The sequence below is a fragment of the Diabrotica virgifera genome, chromosome 1 (assembly GCF_917563875.1).
Source record: "Diabrotica virgifera virgifera chromosome 1, PGI_DIABVI_V3a".
NCBI lineage: Eukaryota > Metazoa > Arthropoda > Insecta > Coleoptera > Chrysomelidae > Diabrotica > Diabrotica virgifera.
In genome coordinates, this window is record NC_065443.1 from 87,745,803 (window position 1) to 87,764,372 (window position 18,570).

An 18,570-nucleotide genomic window follows, 5' to 3' on the forward strand; every position below is an offset into this window, starting at 1 on the left:
AAATATATATAAATAAAAAACCTCATACGTACAACCCAAAAAAGTGAGATGAGTTTTCCAAGATGGTCCTCAAAAGAGATAAAACATAAAAGGGAAACATTAAAATTTGTATATTTCCAAAGTATCAAAACAAAAATGTCTGTGTAATATTAAAATTATTTTAAATTTTTACAGATGAAAGGGCAAATAAAAAGTTTTACTTTATAATCGTGGTTTATTCTCGACAAAATATTTAATATTAGCTAAAATTTTACTGATAAAAAGTTTCAGCTTAATTTTTAAGAGCTTAATCTTGTCAAAATATGTTTGCTATTTTTTATGAAGTTATTTTTTTAATTCGATCAAACGATCAAGTTAAAACAAAATTCAACAAAAAAAATTAAAAAAAATAAAACGATTCGATCAGACGTAGAATCTGTTCCATAACAACTATTATAGTGCAGTCACTGAAGATGGATTATGAGTTATGAGCTATTTAGGCCAGGATAATAAGACAAAAATATACCCTGTTCGTGACACTTCAGCAGCCAGGGTACTGAAGCGTTTTTTCGACAATCAATACATATAGGAACAAATTATAACTATTTCCTGCGTAGGAGCTGGCGGCCATTTTTATTTATTAACAATTAACTGTCAAAAATGGCATTTTTCATTTTTTTTATATCAATGGAAAACAGTGAAACTTACGATTTTTTTAGTACAAATATATTCGAGATTATGGAAAAAGTTTAAAAAGACGTATTACAAAGTTTGATATACTCATTTATTGTTAATATAATTGCGAAAAAATTCGGAATTACAAAAAAAAATATTTTCTTAATAACTGTTGTAAAAATTACTGTACAGCTTTGAAATTTTTGTCAAATGAGAATTCTTTGGTGCTTAATATGTGATAAAAATTTAAAAGCGATTCATTCAATTGTTTAAATTTTATTCAAATTGTTTATCCCAGAGGGCATTTTTTTGCAATAACATAAGTCAGAAAAAAATGACCTTAGAACCATTCCACATGTGTCAAATGAAAGAGCATGAGCCATATTTTCAACGTGGTTTAAAAAAGTGAATAAAAAATGCATTTATTAGTAATAAATAATTATGCAAATGTATCGTCAATCTTTCTTTATAAACTTCTTGAATAACTTTTTTCAAAAAAAATAACTTTTTTACCCTGTTTTAAGTGCACAACTACCAAGTAATATTATCTATATCATTATTGATAAAAAATTGTAATAAATATGTATAATTTGTTATATAACAAAATAAAAAGTTTATAAGGAAAGATTTACGATACTTTTGCATAATTATTTATTACTAATAAATGCATTTATATTCACTTTTTTTAAACCAATTATAAAATATAGCTCCTGCTCTTTCATTTGACACCTGTGGAATGGTTCTAACGTCATTTTCTTCTGACTTATGTTATTGCAAAAAAAGTGCTCTCTGCGATAAACAATTTGAATAAAATTTAAACAATTGAATGAATCGCTTTGAAATTTTTATCACATATTAAGCACCAAATAACCCTTATTTGACAAAGGTGGTTTCAAAACTGTACACTAATTTTTACAACAGTTATGAAGAAAATAATTTTTTTTGTAAATCCGACCTTTTTTCGCAATAATATTAGCAATAAATGAGTATATCAAATTTTGTAATACGTCATTCTAGAGCTTTTTTCCTAATCTCGAAGATATTTGCACTAAACAAAAAAAAACTGAAGAATGCCATTTTTTGACACTTATTTGTTTATAAATAAAAATGGCCGCCAGGTCCTACGCAGGAAATAGTTACAATTTGCTCTTATAGGTATTACCTGTCGAAAAAACGCTTCAGTACCCTGGTTGTTCAATTGTCATGGAAAAAACCTTATTACCCTGGACTAATTACCTTCGATTTCGTTGAACCTACATCGATTTGCGTGAAAATTACTGAGTAATTAGAGGATAACTCAAGAAACAAAAGTGACATGGTGTCAACTTGCGATTTTACCCTGAGGGTGGATGCCACCCCTTCTCGAGGATGAAAATTATTTTATTAAAATGCACAAATCAATAGTGGTACAAATTCTAAGCAAAATTTGTTAAACAAAGTTGTTAAAATAAATCAATACATTCTGAGTTACCTATTAAAGATCAAAAACTCTAATTTTTGAGTTTTTAGTTGTACAAAAAAGTTATTATTACTAAAATTGAATCTAATAAAAAACCGAATACAGTTTATCCCAAACCTTTTTTTCAGTGCGTCATAGTTTGTCGAATTCACTCTAACGCATTAAGGTCGAAGTGGCACAAAAAACGTACGTCCGTGATTTTTATACATAGAACTTTGAAAATTATGTATTCGTTGTAGGGTATTTCCATATTAAAGCGACTTATACTTGGTTAAAAATTACAATACTCTAAATAGATAACCAATCCGTGATGCGAATAAAGATAATTTGAAACCAAAGTAATCATATCAGTGACAGTGCCCTCACAATATTAACGGATAAAATGACAATTTTAATTCTAAGTTTGAAATTTGTCAACGACGTAAATATAATTGGTAGGTATATTCGGACATTGTATAGTGAAATTGTATTCTATATTTATTTATGTTTTCCTTAAAATATTTTAAATATTAATATTCTAGCAAATATTTTTATAAATATTGATATTTATGTCAACATAAATATAAATATTTTGACAATTATCAGATTTAACTAAAATGTCATGCAGTTATTCGCGACATGATTAAAACCTTATATTATGACGTCAAAATTAATGAAGCACTGAAAAAAGAGTTTGAGATAAACTGTAAATTCCTTACTTAAAAAACGTTTTAATATTACTTTTGAAAAAAGTTATAAGTAGGTAATAATTTAATAAATAGTTTTTTTTAGCGAGTAGTCAAATCTAATTATTAAAGCTTAAATAACAGGAAAACGATGCATTTTATAAAATATATTTACTAAAGATTTTTAATCAGAAATACATATCAAATGAACCCCAGAAAAAGTTAATAAAATCAAAATTTATGCTCCAAAACTTTTTCAAAATTTATGCTCCAGAAATTGTTTCAAAAAAAAATGTTACTCTTTTGTTTATAATATTTAACTCCGTTAATTTTTAAATCATGTTAATCCAAAAGTATTTAAAGTATAATTTCATAAAATCATAAATTAAATTTTTAATTTTAGTTTTTTAAATTCCTTATTTTTTAAATATATATAAAAGGCTAAAAGGCCCCGTTTACATGATTCTCTCAGTAAGATTTAGAATTTAAACGCTTCTATCTCGGTTATTTTTATTCTGCAAAAATAATAGAAAAAGTAGAATATTTGAGAAAACAAAAAGTTGGTTTTATAACATTGTTTACGTATATCGAATATTTTTTGAATTATTACCAAAAGAAAATGAGATTTACGAAAATTTGAAAAATTCTGAGTTTTTAAAATCAATTTTTTCAAAAATATGCCTCCTAAACCGGTCAAGATTTTTGAGGTCCTTACTTATGCTAAAGTAAAGGAACTTTTAGAGAGATTACTATAAATTTTAATTTTTGTGGAAATAGCGTATGTTTTATTTTTCTCTTTTTCGTAAAAAATTCGAAAATGTTCTCTAATTTTCATCATAACTTGTTTAATTTTGATGCTATTAACATTTTTGGAGCTCATATACTGAGTACTTTGATAAGTGTTTAGGAAGGGGTGGCATCCACCCCCAGGGTAAAAGCGGCAGTTGGCATCATGCCACTTTTATTTCTTGAGGTAACTTCTAACTACTCACCAATTTTCATGAGAATCTATGGAGGTTCAACGAAATCGGTGGTGAAAACCTTCAGTGAATGCACTAAACCTGAGGTTTCAGTTTGTAAAAATTATTTGTGTATAAAATGTCGTATTTTTGTCGATTTTAATATAATAATTTACAATAATTAGACAAGCCGAAAACGGCGGGTTCGTTGGAAAATATATTCCCATGAGATTTTTTTGCATAATCACATTCGTGAGACACCCCAGAATAAGGTTCAAGAAGTTGCCCTCGCGAAAAGTGGTCCAAATTTTTTTTAACAATTTTTTTAATCAAATTGCAAAAATAAATTGTTTTAAATTTTTTTTTATGTTTTTTGGACCATTCTGGAAAAAAGGTCCCTTGTAATAATGTTCCTCTAAAGTTGATAGTTTTCGAGTTATAAGCAATTTAAAATTTGAAAAACGCGAATATGGCCATTTTTGAGTCTTATTACTAAGCTGTTATTTTTACTTATTAACAATGAGCGGTAAGATCGTATTGACGCGGTTGTAAATGTGAGTGCGAGTAAGATGCACCATTGACTGCCGGAATGGCATCTCTCTCGCACTCACCATTGACGGCAGCCTAATACGTGCATGGCGCTCATTTTTATTACTTATAAATAACAGCTTAGTAATACAATAATGACAAAAATTTTTTCAGGATCTTATAGGGGTGGTTTTAGTATTTGATTTAGTTACTTTCTGACTTTCATAATATGTAATAATTTTAACCGAGTTATTAAGCCTTGAAAATAACCATTTTTCGTTTTTTTCAATTTTAAATTGCTCATAACTTGAAAACGATCAACTTTATAGAAAAATTATAAGAAATATTTTTGTCCAGAATGATCCAAAAAAACTAAAAAAATTTGGTCGGGCCGAAAAAATTGATTTTTGCAATTTGATTACAAATTTTTTTTTAAATGGACCACTTTTCACATGGGCGACTTCTTGAACCTTATTCTGGGATGTCTCACGAATGTGATTATATAAAAAATTCTCATGGGAATATTTTTTCAACGAACCCGCCGTTTTCGCCTTGTCTAAATTGATTTATTTATTGCTTATTATTTGTTTCAGCCTTGCCTGAAGAGGATCCCATAATCACAGGAGTGGAAATTCAGTACCAAATTGGAGATATTATAAACTTAAACTGCACATCGGGAAAAAGTCACCCCGTGTCAATTCTTCACTGGTATATAAATGAACAACAGGTAAATAAAATATTTAAATTTCTAGTACATTCCGATAGTGTATTGAGACTCATTAACACAATTTTATTACAACATCTAAGAACAACAAAAAAAGTAGAAATATTCCTTTAAGACGAAAATTTGACTAAACTTGTCAAATACCAAGTAAAAGAAAGAATACTGGGTACTGCATCCTTCATTAAAGAAAACAAAAAGTTTTCAGTGTTTTATTGTGAGATTAAAGAAGATGTTTCATATATGAATCCAGACATCATCAGTTCATATTACAAAGATATTCAACTCTAAAAAGATAAAACTGAAACAAAAGGTTAATGTCTGAACCATGAAATTTAGCAGTTTTTTATAAGAAATCACAGAACTAAGTCAGTTTTTTTGTAAAATCTTTCAAGAACAGAAGTATACGAAAAGTTGTAAACGAACAAATGTCAAATCTAACATACAGGATAAACAAAATTTCAAAGGCACTGATATTCTTTTATTTATTTAAACATTAATAAGTTTTATACTTAACTTTAGGTAGCATTATTTTGGCCACGTTGTTTTTAAATTAAATATAAGACAGTTTTTACCAGCGAGTCACCAAGCTAACATTTCAAAGGTCTGCCAAAGAACAGGATACTATCAGGTTGTTAATTTACGATAAATTAAAATCATGGATAAACATCTTTAACGGATTTTCTACCTATCTCCTCCACGCTTCCATTTTCATTGTTTAGTTATTATTGGCTACTCTTGATTTCTTGTTAGGCATCTTGGGCCTGTAGGACCAGCTGCAGCTTTAATTTTACCTGTATTAAAACTGAACCTGTCGCGTTTTCCTCCAGTCTTTATATTTATTCACAGCTTTCTTAGCCATTGTTTTTGTTTTTGATGTTTTTCTTTGATTATCAACTATGTTCTAATTTTTAGTGTCTTTATCGTTGCTTCCCTCTTTAACCACAACTCGAATTTCGCCTCTCTTCCATAAATTCTTTTTTATTCTTTCTGGTCGTAGACATTGCTCTAGTCAATTTCTTCTTATGTATTATCTGATTTTTTTGTGTTGCATTAGACTCTCCAGTATTAGTCCAGAAAGCCACTGCGCATCCGCTAGGAAAAATATTCTAATTCGGATTTTTTGCGCAATCTTACTCAAAAAGGACCCCTTTTAACAAATTTGCATGTTGCCAGGACCAAAGGTTGGTCAAAAATTTTTTAAAGGTTTTTTTTTTGTTTTTTTCCTAAAATTATTTTTTTTGCATGGAACAAAATTTTTTTAGATTTTTTGGACCATTCCAAACAGAAAAGGTCTTTAGTGACTTTTCTATAAAGTTGATAGTTTTTGACATATAAGCGATTAAAAATTGAAAAATTGCGAAATCGGCCATTTTTAACCCTCAAAAACTATGTAAAAAACTGAAAATTTGAATGTTGCCAAGGTAGGTGGATATTCTTTAAACATCGATTGATGAAATCCCGTAGAGTTTTTCCTAGAATTAGAATATTTTTCCTAGGGATGCGCAGTGGCTTTCTGCACTATATATGATTTTGTATTTTATGCTTTAAATATTAGGCCTGGATCCCGCGTACCAAAAAAGAGTTGATGAAGCAAGCTGAAAATTTGTTAATAGCTTAACGGTGTCTAGTCGGACAAACTTTGATGTATGGAAACACTGGAACAGGGGAAGTTTTAATTGTGAACGTGATTTCAATTTTAGAAGGTGTCGTCTGGAAAAGTTTATGATTGTGAAAACTAGCAGGTTGTTTTTAAGTTTTTTTCAATAGCAAATTTTATACAATATATGAAAAAATGTTTGTCCGACAAATATGTTGGGCATTTTAGTAAGTCCGACACGTAGAATATGTCAAATGACAGAAATTATATTGGTGGTAAATAGCAATCTGATTTTTGCATGAGAGTTTAATGAAAGGGTAACAAATCAATTGGAAGTTTTGTACGACAAAATACATCGGACATTTTTGTAGTCTGACGTTCAAAACCAGTAACCTGTTCCACAATTAAAACTCCCCTGTTCCAGTGTTCCCGTACATCAAAGTTTGTCCGGCTAGACACCATTAATATATTAAAAAATTTTCAGCTTGCTGTAAACTTTGTTTGACACGCGGATCCAGACCTATATATTCCATGTCGTATTTTTTAAATTTGTTTACAGAACTTTTTCAAACTTAAGTTATACTTTTCTGCAAAGGAGATTTTAATCTGGTTTAATTATATCAACTCCAGACATGTTCTCACTGAGACGATTGGATTCCTGAATCTCTTGTCCTTGTTCACAGTTCTCCTGTGGCGATTTATAATTTTCTTGAGTAATATTTAAATATATTTATAACAACAAACATTGATATTTGATGTTTATATTAATTTTGAGATTAAGTAATCTATGATTCTGCTGATAAGACCATGTCATGTTCACCAGATCTCGTTTTTGTTGCTACCAAATATATTTTAAGGGGCACTTATTCATGTAAACTCAACTGGCGTTTTTTTATTAAAAAATTAATTCAGCCATATGCTAAGATAAGAAAAATGTTAAGTGCTTATTTAGTTTAATAATTATCTCAAAAATACCAATACTTTTTTTAATTAACAGCTAGCTTTTAAAATCAGAACTGCTTATTTTAGTTTTTAGAAAAATATGAAATATGACACCTTCTAAAGTATATCTACCTATTCTTCTCATTATTCATAAGTGTACTCATCTTCTTAAGTGTACTTAAATACATATATTCGTCCACCCTCTCAAATTATACCTCTAATCCCTCCTCCACCTCTGCTTTAAAGTGTCCCATGCTCTTTCTTTATTTTTTGCTGACAATTTCTATGTACTTTTATTTATTTATATTCACTCTCAGTCCAATCTAATGGCTTGATTACACGTAACGAGTACAGTGGCGAGACAGTATTCTCGGGCGAGTGCTCGTTTGGTATAAACATATTAACGAGTACTTGGCCGAGCACTCGACCCAGTCATATGGCGAGACAGTCACTCGGATCTTGTTCTATTTGCTAGGCCGGGTCTTCGACCTCCCACCCTTCAATCGTATACAGTCGAATTCGCTTATTGGAATAGCCTTTGTGCAAGGCAAAAATATTCTTATAACCGGGATATTCTAATAACCGATCATTGGTGGCTAGTCGAAATAAGTGTTACCGAATATACGTAATAATATTATTTACATACTGTGCCAATGTGTAGTTTTACATACTATGCCAATATGTAGTTTTATTACATACTATGCCAATATGTATATCATATTATATGTACCTACATATTCAGTGTATGTAAATGGTTTTAGGTCTTTTTACGTCAATAATACAGTAGTGTAACTAGTACTTATCTATGTATGTGTTAAATACCAAATTACATTACATGTATGTGAATGAATACATTATATAATTAATATGAAATGTATGCAACATGTAGATATGTAAATATTTTCTTATTAAAATGCATACCTATATAACAAAATTACTTTTTTTTCTTGAGAAATTATTGGTAATTATAGCTTTTTCGTTGTTAATCCGTGTGGTCATCCTTAATCCATTGGTTGAATAGAAGTTTTATTGGCGTCAAGAAATGGATTGTTACATTCTTGTTCTTTTCTCTTCTTTTCGAATTTAACAAAGCCATAATTCCATCTTACAAACAAGTAGGTACTCTCTGAGTGAATTCTAACTAAACTGCTTCTAACAATTTTATAACAGGCAACAGTGCCTTTGTGTAGACAAATAAAAATTATTTTATGACCCATGCTTTTGTCGGCTATGCTAAAGATCGAATTGGTATTCCTAACAAAGTAATAAATATTTATTACCCTAATAATATCTAATCCAGCACTACCGGCCGTTGACGACAAACCATAATACCAAACATAATTTAAATTTTTAGTAAATTGTAAAAAAAAATATTCTTTGACCTGCAAAATATGCTAATAAGCGGTATTATCTAGTTAGATCCTGTTCCAATAAACAGATAAATTTATTAAGGAGTAAATGGAAATGTTTCGGGAACTTGAATTTATATTCCATAAACCGGGATATTCCTATAACAGGGATTCTAATAAGCGGGTTCGACTGTACTTGCCAATCCACTCGGTATGTGTAAACAACACTCGCTATGTAACTGTGCATAATACCACTTCATTAGTGGAGACGACTTGTGTTAATCAATGTGATGTGTGATTCTCAAAAATAGCTAACAAATGGAACTCAGAAAGGACAATAAAGTTTAGTTCAATTCTATAGATAAGTCACACACACACAGTGCTTATGAAATTTTAATTCTTTGGAAACAAAAACGCGATGCAGCATATTTATCGATGGTAGAAGAAATAAATATTGTTGGTTTTAAAACTCAAGAGGTCAAATAAAATAAAAAATTTAAATTTGACATATAGACAAGAAATAAAAAAATTAATGAATCGAAGAAATCGGTAGCAGGAGATTTGGTCTTCTTAAAATCCATTGTCTATAGTCCAAAGACGCTTATCTCCTTCTCATAATTTATCCGTCAATTCGTGTATAAGTAGTGGTATAAGCCCTTTGATATATTTTTAATGTTAGCTTTACGATCCATAAGTACACTACCCCTTGTCTTTGTGAATCGAAACTGAACTGACTCGCCTCCAAATTCAAAAATTGCCAAATACGTATAAACCATCTCTTACCTTCACCACTGTCTCGGCCTAGTAACAGTTTACTGTCTCGCCACTGTATTCGTTACGTGTAATCAAGCCATTAGCTTTATCCCGAAACAGTATTTTGCCGTACTTGCTTGCCACTTTCCAGTTCTTCTCCACTGTTTGCAATGAGAACCTCATCATCGGCATACGCCAGGCATTGGTGTTCCTTGTAAAAAAGACTTTCGGACTTATTTATCCCACTATCAACCACAATTTTTTCCAGAGCTATACTGAATAACAAAGTCGACAATGGATCTCCTTAACAAAACCCTTTTTTCATTTCGAATACTTCTGAGACTGTACCATTGTATTTTACAGCACAAATGGTTTTTCTAAATGTCATTTTTACTAATCTTATTATTTTTTGGTACTTGGAACTCTTTTAGCGTTTCTATTACTTTATTTCTGTCTATTGTATCCTAAGCATCCTTGTAATCAATAAACAGTATATATGTGCTGGAATGTTGTATGCATAGCAATTGATCAAGATTTTCTTAAACATACAAATTTGATTCGTTGTTGATCTTCCCTTACGAAATCTTAAGTGGTATTTTTCTAGACTCTTCTTTTTGATTAATATCGCAAGCACCTTGTGTATTACCGTTACCAAGGGTATTCTTTTATATTGCGCATTCATAATTCAATCAAATTGTGTTTTGACTAGGAAAGTTTTGGGGTAGTTCTGATTTCTTTCGTTATGTATGTATTTTGGGCTGCTGAATCCGAATATGAGGTTTGTGGACAAAATTTCGTGACGGAACATTGAGTAAATCGCAAAAAAAGCGAAAAATGTCTGCTTTTTCCGGCTTTTTTGCTTAAATCTCGAAAACTATTAACTTTTAGTAAATGGTCTGTTTACAGAAATTGGAGTACTTAAAATTCTCTAAAAATATCACTATTTACTTTTTTCAGACGAACCGTTCGGTCTAAAGTGCAAGTTGAAAATTGCCAATTTTTAACGGTCTCTGCAAAACCCACTTTTTACATTCCAAAACTTAATTTTTTATTAGAATGCTGTCATTTGATAAATTTATATCCTCCATTCTGTGGAGGATGCTGATATTCTAATTATTACGACAGCTCTTGAGATGGCACCGTCCAGTGAACATGTGACACTGGTGGGGGAATATATATCAACCTTCTAGTCATGTTGATTGGTCTGTGTAGTCCTAACACAAAAAATATATTTTTTCTGAAACAAAGAAAAGAAAAGGTTTCGCAAAGCTTCTACAACCCTCATCTGGCTGCTGAAAAAATCCTAATGGACCGTATTTTATTCCTACAATATAGGATCGCATGTCATGCGATGAGTGGTTGTCATTCTATTTCCGCGTTGTTTCATCAGGGGAAACTGAACTTCCTTAAAGTCCTGCAGAAGAACACAGACTTGCACCTAACCATGGAGGCTTTTAAAGACCCTAATGCACATCAGGATGCGGTTGCTATAGCAGAAAACATGTTTCTCGTATGGCATAGCTCTATATTGAAGACAAAAGAGACCAGTCTGAACGATTTGAGATACAGGCAATACGTATCTTCATCATACAAAAATAAGGCCAACATTGCCTCATTACCCCCTACCGAATCTGCTGCAGGAGAACGTCCACGTAGAGTTTACTATCAGGTGCGGCAATGTTTATCTTTATATCAAGCCACACTTGACGAGCAACAAAAAGATCCAGTGCCAAGCACTTTGAACCCGACACCAAACTCACTACTACGGTATATTTTTTGTAAATGTAAAAAGGGCTGCCAACGCAATTGTGGATGCAGGAAAGCGGGTCTCCATTGTTCTCCGATTTTCACATCATGCGAAGGCCTGTGTGACAACATTGAGCTCCGGGAAAATAGCTTTGATATAGACGTAGAAGAGACTGAAGAAAGGGACAGAGGTATGTAGAATCTCATAAGTTATTTCTTAATCATTCATTTTTCCTTGATATATTATGATCAGAAGTCAGTATCTCACTACCTCTTTCATTTTCCAGGAGAACGACCCCTGAAGCTGACGATGGAGCAATCAGACTCTGAGCCAGGACACGATGCCATCGAAGTGATTGTGAAGTTTTGTTATACTGAATTTGTACAATTTAGACCTTTTTTTCTTTTTAATTATTTGTGCAGAAAACTAGGAGAAATTTATCAAATGACAGCATTCTAATAAAAAATAAAGTTTTGAAATGTAAAAAGTGGGTTTTGCAGAGACCGTTAAAAATTGTCAATTTTCAACTTGCACTTTAGACCGAACGGTTGGTCTGAAAAAAAAGTAGATAATGATATTTGTAGAGAATTTTGTACTTTAATTTCTGTTAACAGACCATTTCCTAAAAGTTAATAGTTTTCGAGATTTAAGTAAAAAAGCGTGAAAAGCAGAAATTTTTCGCTTTTTTCGCAATTTACTCAATGTTCCGTCGCGAAAATTTTGTCGGCAAACCTCATATTCGGCTTCAGCAGCCCAAAATGCCAGAACTACCCCAAAACTCTCTCACTAAAGGGCTCGTAGAGTACAAATTGACTGAATTATCAGTAGTAATTGCAGAAGGGCTCTAAAATTATCGAATTTTTTCCGAGTGACACTTTGACAGTTTTAATTTCACGACCCGAATGGGAGTGAAATTATGTCAAAGTGGCACGAGGGAAACAATTCGATAATCATTTTGGAGATCGAGTGCAATTTGCTGCGATTATTTCATGAATAAAACTGTTCAAAACCAAAATTTTATTGTAATTTATTTATGTAAGTACTACAGTTACTACAGTTAAACACAGATTTGTTATAAACATTTGACGGTTGAAAGTCATCACTTTTATAACTTTTAAAACAGTAATTGTCATTAATGTCACTGAATGTATTTTTCGTAGCAACGAAGGGCATCTGACGTAATATATTTGACGACGGGATATTATTAAAAATTATCACTTTAATTTGTATTTCTGTATCTTTCTATTGGTCAGAATCTCCTATGAATGAAATAATCAGTTCTATTTCCCTTTTTGTGCATAGACATAGTTGTTATAATAATTAATTCTTTAATATCTTTTGTCACTTCATTTAATTTTTATAAAAGTTGAATATTTTTATTTACATATTTTATAAGAGCATACATATTGCAAAATTTGTTATTCGAAAATATCGCACATGTTGTAAATTACCCCAAGAACAATTATTATCTGTGTTCATTATTTGCTTTTGCGTAATTTCTTTGTTAGAGACACTCATAATACAGCTACTCTGCATTGTTTCCGGTTTCTATCTTCAGGCAAGCAGATTGCTTCGTTTCTAAACAAATAATGTACGCATATTTAAATATACATACTCGTATGTCAGTAACGAATGTACTGAAAACAAGTGTAGTGCATTGTAAACATTGAGTTTTATTTACATTTTAGCTCCTTTTGACTTGTTTGCTTTTATTGTAAGGAACGTGCAGAAAAAATTGACTATATATAATGCCGTATCAATCATGATAATACTGCGATTTTTATTAAAGTCTTGGAAAGGAAATTTAAATAATTCAGTTATAAACTATTTTGGAAATATTTCCCCCTTATTTTGGAGTTTTTGGAGTATATTTGTTAGTATAGTTGTGGTATACTATTGTGTATTATTTTGGCAATCAAAGATGGAAAAAAATTTAATTTTTTTAATATAACGCGGGCACATAAATTTGATACACCCTGTATATTGATTTGTAAATATTTATTAGAAGTTAGCTTTCACGTAGTAGGTTTCTCCTTAATGAGTTTTTCCATGAAGAATTAAAGATATTTGTAAATAAGTAAAGTGAAAGGAACATTTATTTAGGATTATAATTTAAAAAGATTGTTTTGTTATTACGAGAAAGGTAAAACCACAGGTAACTGTAATTATTAGTTTTTAGAAAAAAAGGTAGAGAGATTTGGAATTTTAATTTTAAGGATTATTTGAAAGAATGGCTGGGATTTCGAATGAAAAAGAGAAATGTTTCTGATTGGCTTGGCAATTTGGAAGGGGGAAAGAGAGGTTGGAATGTTGAGACAGTTTGGAAAAGAAAGATTATTGTGTTATCGGCATCCGAGAAGAGCAGTCAAAAGTTTTCGTGAGTAGTTCAGAAGCAAGTACTAGTGGTTGTTTTGATAGTGAGAGTAGCTGAAAAGTGGAACGAGAGATAAATCAAATCGAGAAAAAATACTTCTTTGATTCTGTAAAGTCCAAGAGAGTAAGTTACAAGAATTATCGTTATTAAAATTATTTGTGACACCAAGTAAAAAAGATATTTGGGTCTCAGGAGATTATTGTTGAGAGAAAGAGAGGAGAGAGTTTTGGAGTTTATTGAACGAGTACTGGCAAAAAGAGGCCTGGCTTGTGTTTTGGAGAAATAGTTGCTGGTATCCTGCTGGATTGTTTGCTGAGAACGGAGAGGGCTTTGATTGGTAGCCTAACATAATCAACAAGGAGGAGCTGTTTGGGTCAAGAGGAGACATCATTGTGTGTGAATCAAAAAGGTCAGTCAATAACCTATGTGATAGATTTTCTTTATAATCAGAAGTTAATTTTTTTTTATGTAAAAGCATATGAATTTAAGATTCCAACATTTCAAAAACTTAATAGGAAGTATAAGTAATTTTGCGAATACCAAATTTGTTTGTTTAGCTTTTTTTATTAGTGGTATCAAGAACAAAGCGATAAATATTTGTTTGAATTAGTTTAATTTATATGGTAAAAGTTTCTTTTGGACAGTTATGTCCACAGGATTTAATTGATAAATTTACAGAACATTGCTTTTGATAATAAAGGTATTTGTATGTGTTTATTTGTGATATTTCTATTTATTTCCTTTTCCTAGTTTAGCCCGATAAGGATCAACTAAGAGATACTGAAGCCACGAGAGAGGATAAGTATAGCCTAAGAGAATTTAATTAAATTTTTTATGACAAAAGGCACCCTGAGATTTTTTCTTAATACTTTTATGTATGATTTGCGACAATTAAATAATTAATCAAATAAATACTAATTAATATAAAAGTAATAGAAAGCAGATCATAACAATACATAGGTACTATCTTTTCTTATATGCAAAATTTACCACGGGATGCATAGGAATATTTTCTATCAGAATATTTAAGGGCAGATAGACATTAAATAAAATCTAAGAAAGCCACAGCATCGAGGAAAGCTGGGATAAATTAAGAAATAATGTTGTCAACACAGCAACAGAATCAATTGGAAAGAGAAAAGTAACAAATCAGACAGATAAAAAAAACAGGGTTTAGAGAGGAAATGAGGACAAAATGTGGAGAAAGACTTTTTAGGGCACCACTGGGAGAACTTCTCAAAACAGATGGAACAATTTCTACGGAACATAAATAGAAATATGGAAAATAATCACAGGACAAAAAAGAGGTGCAAAATATACAAAACCCTGATAAAACCGGTCCTTATATATGGATCAGAGACATGGACACTGACGAAAAGCGATGAGAACTTATTAGGTAGGTTTGAACGAAAAATCCTTAGACACATATATAAGGGGCTGAAAGAAAATGGCGTATGGCGCAGAAGATATAATTTTGAACTATACGCAGCATACAACGAACCCGACGTCATAACATATATAAAGATCGGACGTCTGCGCTGGATGGGCCATGTTGAACGAATGTTGGAGACCGAAACACCAAAACACATAATGAAGCAAACACCAGTAGGGAGAAGGTCAAAGGGAAGACCCAAACTTAGATACATGGAACAAGTGGAACAAGATCTGAAAACACTTCAGATTACCCACTGGAAGAAAAAAGCAAGGAACAGAACAGAATGGCGGAAAATCCTAGAACAAGCCAGGACCCAAAAAGGGTTGTCGAGCTACTGATGATGATGAAATAAAGTAAACGGACTAATAAATTGAGATATATTCAGAAGGAAATATTGCCGGTCCGGAATAAGAATGACGTAACTGCAAAAAGCCAACTTTTTCAGGAGAGCAAAAAAACGATTTTTAAATATTTAAAATAGGGATTAAACGCGGAGTAACCGTCCAGGAGCATCGGTATGGCCTTTATCAATGATGGCTTTTAGTTTCATCCCTATTGGTTCTAATTTCATTATCTTAATTTAATTCCCCCATTTTCAACCCTATCTACAGTTGCGTCATTCTTGATCTCCACAAAAATTGTTCTTACAATTTATACCTGAATAACTGATATAGTTTTTCCACGCTATCCTTTCCCATGCATGAAATTACCCACGAATAACATTTTATGCTAGATCTCAAAATATTTTTAAAGGTGATTCATGGAGGATTATTCAGAAAGCTAGAAAATGATGTGGATGATACCCAATTTGGGTTCCGCAAAGGACTTGGAACAAGAGAGGCATTGTTTGCATCCTCTCTCAAAGATGCTTAGATATGAACCTGGATATTTAATCCTGTTTCATCGACTTCGAAAAAGCGTTCGACAGAGTCCGACATAAACAACTAATAGAATTATTGAAAAACAGAGATATAGACAGACGAGACTTACGAATTATCATCAATCTGTATTGGAATCAAAAGGCCAATATAAAGATAGACGAACAAGAGTCCGAGAATATTGATATAAAGAGAGGGGTAAGACAGGGTTATGTACTGTCGCCACTACTGTTTAACGTGTACAGTGAATCCATATTTCAGGAAGCGATAGCGGAACTAAGTGATGGAATCTCTATAAACGGAAGAATAGTAAATAACATAAGATTCGCTGATGACACCGTTATAATGCAGACACCCTGGAGTCGCTACAAGAATTGTTAAATAGAATTAACGATTATTACATTCGATATGGATGGACTCAAAATAAACAAGAAAAAAACTAAATTTATGATTGTCTCAAAAACACAACATGGAAATGAAAGGTTAATACTAGAGCAAACTCAAATAGAAAAAGTAAAGACATACAAATATCTGGGAACCTGGGTTGATGACAAAAATGACCAAAGCAAAGAAATTAAAGTCCGAATTGAAACTGCAAGGCAAGCATTTATAAAAATGAAGACACTGCTTACAAACAAAGACCTTCAGTTGCCTCTCAGATTGAGGGCTCTAAGATGCTACACATTTTCTATATTACTATACGGAATGAAAGCTTGGACATTGAAAAGGCAACACATAAGAAAAATAGAAGCGTTAGAAATGTGGTGTTACAGAAGAATGTTGAAAATTCAGTGGGTTCAAAGGATTACCAATGTTGAAGTGCTACGACGTTTAAATAAGGAGTTAGAAATTTTGAACAGTATAAAAACAAGAAAACTAGAATATTTGGGTCACATTACCAGAGGAGAGAAATATGAGCTGCTGAGAGTTATTATGCAAGGAAGGATCTAAGGAAGAAGAAGCATAGAAGACGCATCTCCTGGCTGAGGAACCTTAGAGAATGGTTTAACTGTAGTTCATTACAACTGTTCAGAGCAGCAGCCAACAAAGTCGCCATAGCCTTTATGATATCCAACCTCCGCTAGAAGATGGAACTTTAAGAAGAAGCTAGGTCTCTTTTTACCTCGCAGAAAATAGTATCGCAAAATTAAGCCGCTTGTCCAGAGAAATCACTATAAGTTCAACAAGGATAAACAATAGGGAATGTCTTTGATAGCTTATGAATTTTGACGCTATAATTTTCAATGTTTACGGTTTTATTCAATTATTTGGTTTTATAGATATTCGAACTTTAAACTCAGCAGACGCAGGGAGTGAACACAAATTAGTCCTAGCAAAAATAAGAATGAAACTAACACCAAAACATTTTCCACAGGAAATCACCGAGGAAAAATTCAATGTAGAATCACTGTGGAACGATTCTACCAAAGAAATGTACCAAAGGAGGCTAGCACAGAAGATACAGCTGAAGCAGATAGACGACATCGAAGATATAAACGCGAGCTGGGAGAAAATTAAAAACAATATTGAAGAGGCAGCAACAGAAGCTCTAGGAAAACGCAAAGTCATACTGAACAAAAGAAACAACAACAATACACCATGGTTCAGAAAAGAAATAAAAGACAAATGTAAAGAGAAGAGAGACGCCTATATGAAGTATAAAACATCAATCACTCCAGAATCCAGAGACACCTATAGAAGAATACGAAATGAAACAAAGCAATTGGTAAGAAGAACAAAAAATGAACACTGGGAACAGTTTACAAAAAGGATGGAAAGCGACTTCTACGGAACACAAAAACAAATATGGAGATTCATAAGAAACCAACGGAAAGAAATGGCAGAATTGAAGGTATACAATAACATACCAGCAAACGAATGGGAAAGATACTTGACGGAACTGTTTAAAGGAAAGGAAAATCATAATCAAAATAATAACCTACCTGAATTAAGACACGAAATTGAAATCAGTTTTCAGGAAGTAGGGGTAGCCATAAATTCACTCAAAAATAGGAAGTCACCAGGACCAGACGGAATAACCAACGAGCTTCTAAAATACGGAGGAGAAAGTATAACCCTAGAGATGACAAAACTTATACAAAAACTAATATTGCACTGCAAGATACCAGACGCATGGAGAAACAGCATAATGATACCAATGTTCAAAAAAGGAGACAAAGAAGACCCCAACAATTATAGAGGTATAAATCTACTAAACACCGCACTTAAGCTAACCACAAAAGTCCTAACCAACAAAATCAATAAACCAACAACTTTATCAGATGAACAACAAGGATTCAGATCCGGAAGATCCTGCGTAGACGCCGAATTTGTACTGAGACAAATCACAGAAAAGGCCATTGAGTACAATAAACCAGCATATCTATGTTTTATAGACCTGACAAAGGCTTTCGATCGCATCCAAGTCGAAGACGTCTTACATTTACTGTATGGAAGAAACATACCAATCAATATTATACAAACCATCGAAAACATCTACTTTCAT

The 18,570-nt window shown here is 31.9% G+C and overlaps 1 protein-coding gene across 2 annotated transcripts in view; it reads left to right on the forward strand.

Annotated features, from left to right (window-relative positions):
• Nucleotides 1–18,570, forward strand: part of LOC114337066 (uncharacterized) — a 654,507-nt gene that overhangs the window by 591,288 nt on the left and 44,649 nt on the right. For both annotated transcript variants that reach the window (XM_050642021.1, XM_050642024.1), the window contains exon 5: nt 4,859–4,992. In XM_050642021.1, the coding sequence (XP_050497978.1) occupies nt 4,859–4,992 (134 nt within the window). The remainder of the gene's footprint in view (nt 1–4,858; nt 4,993–18,570) is intronic.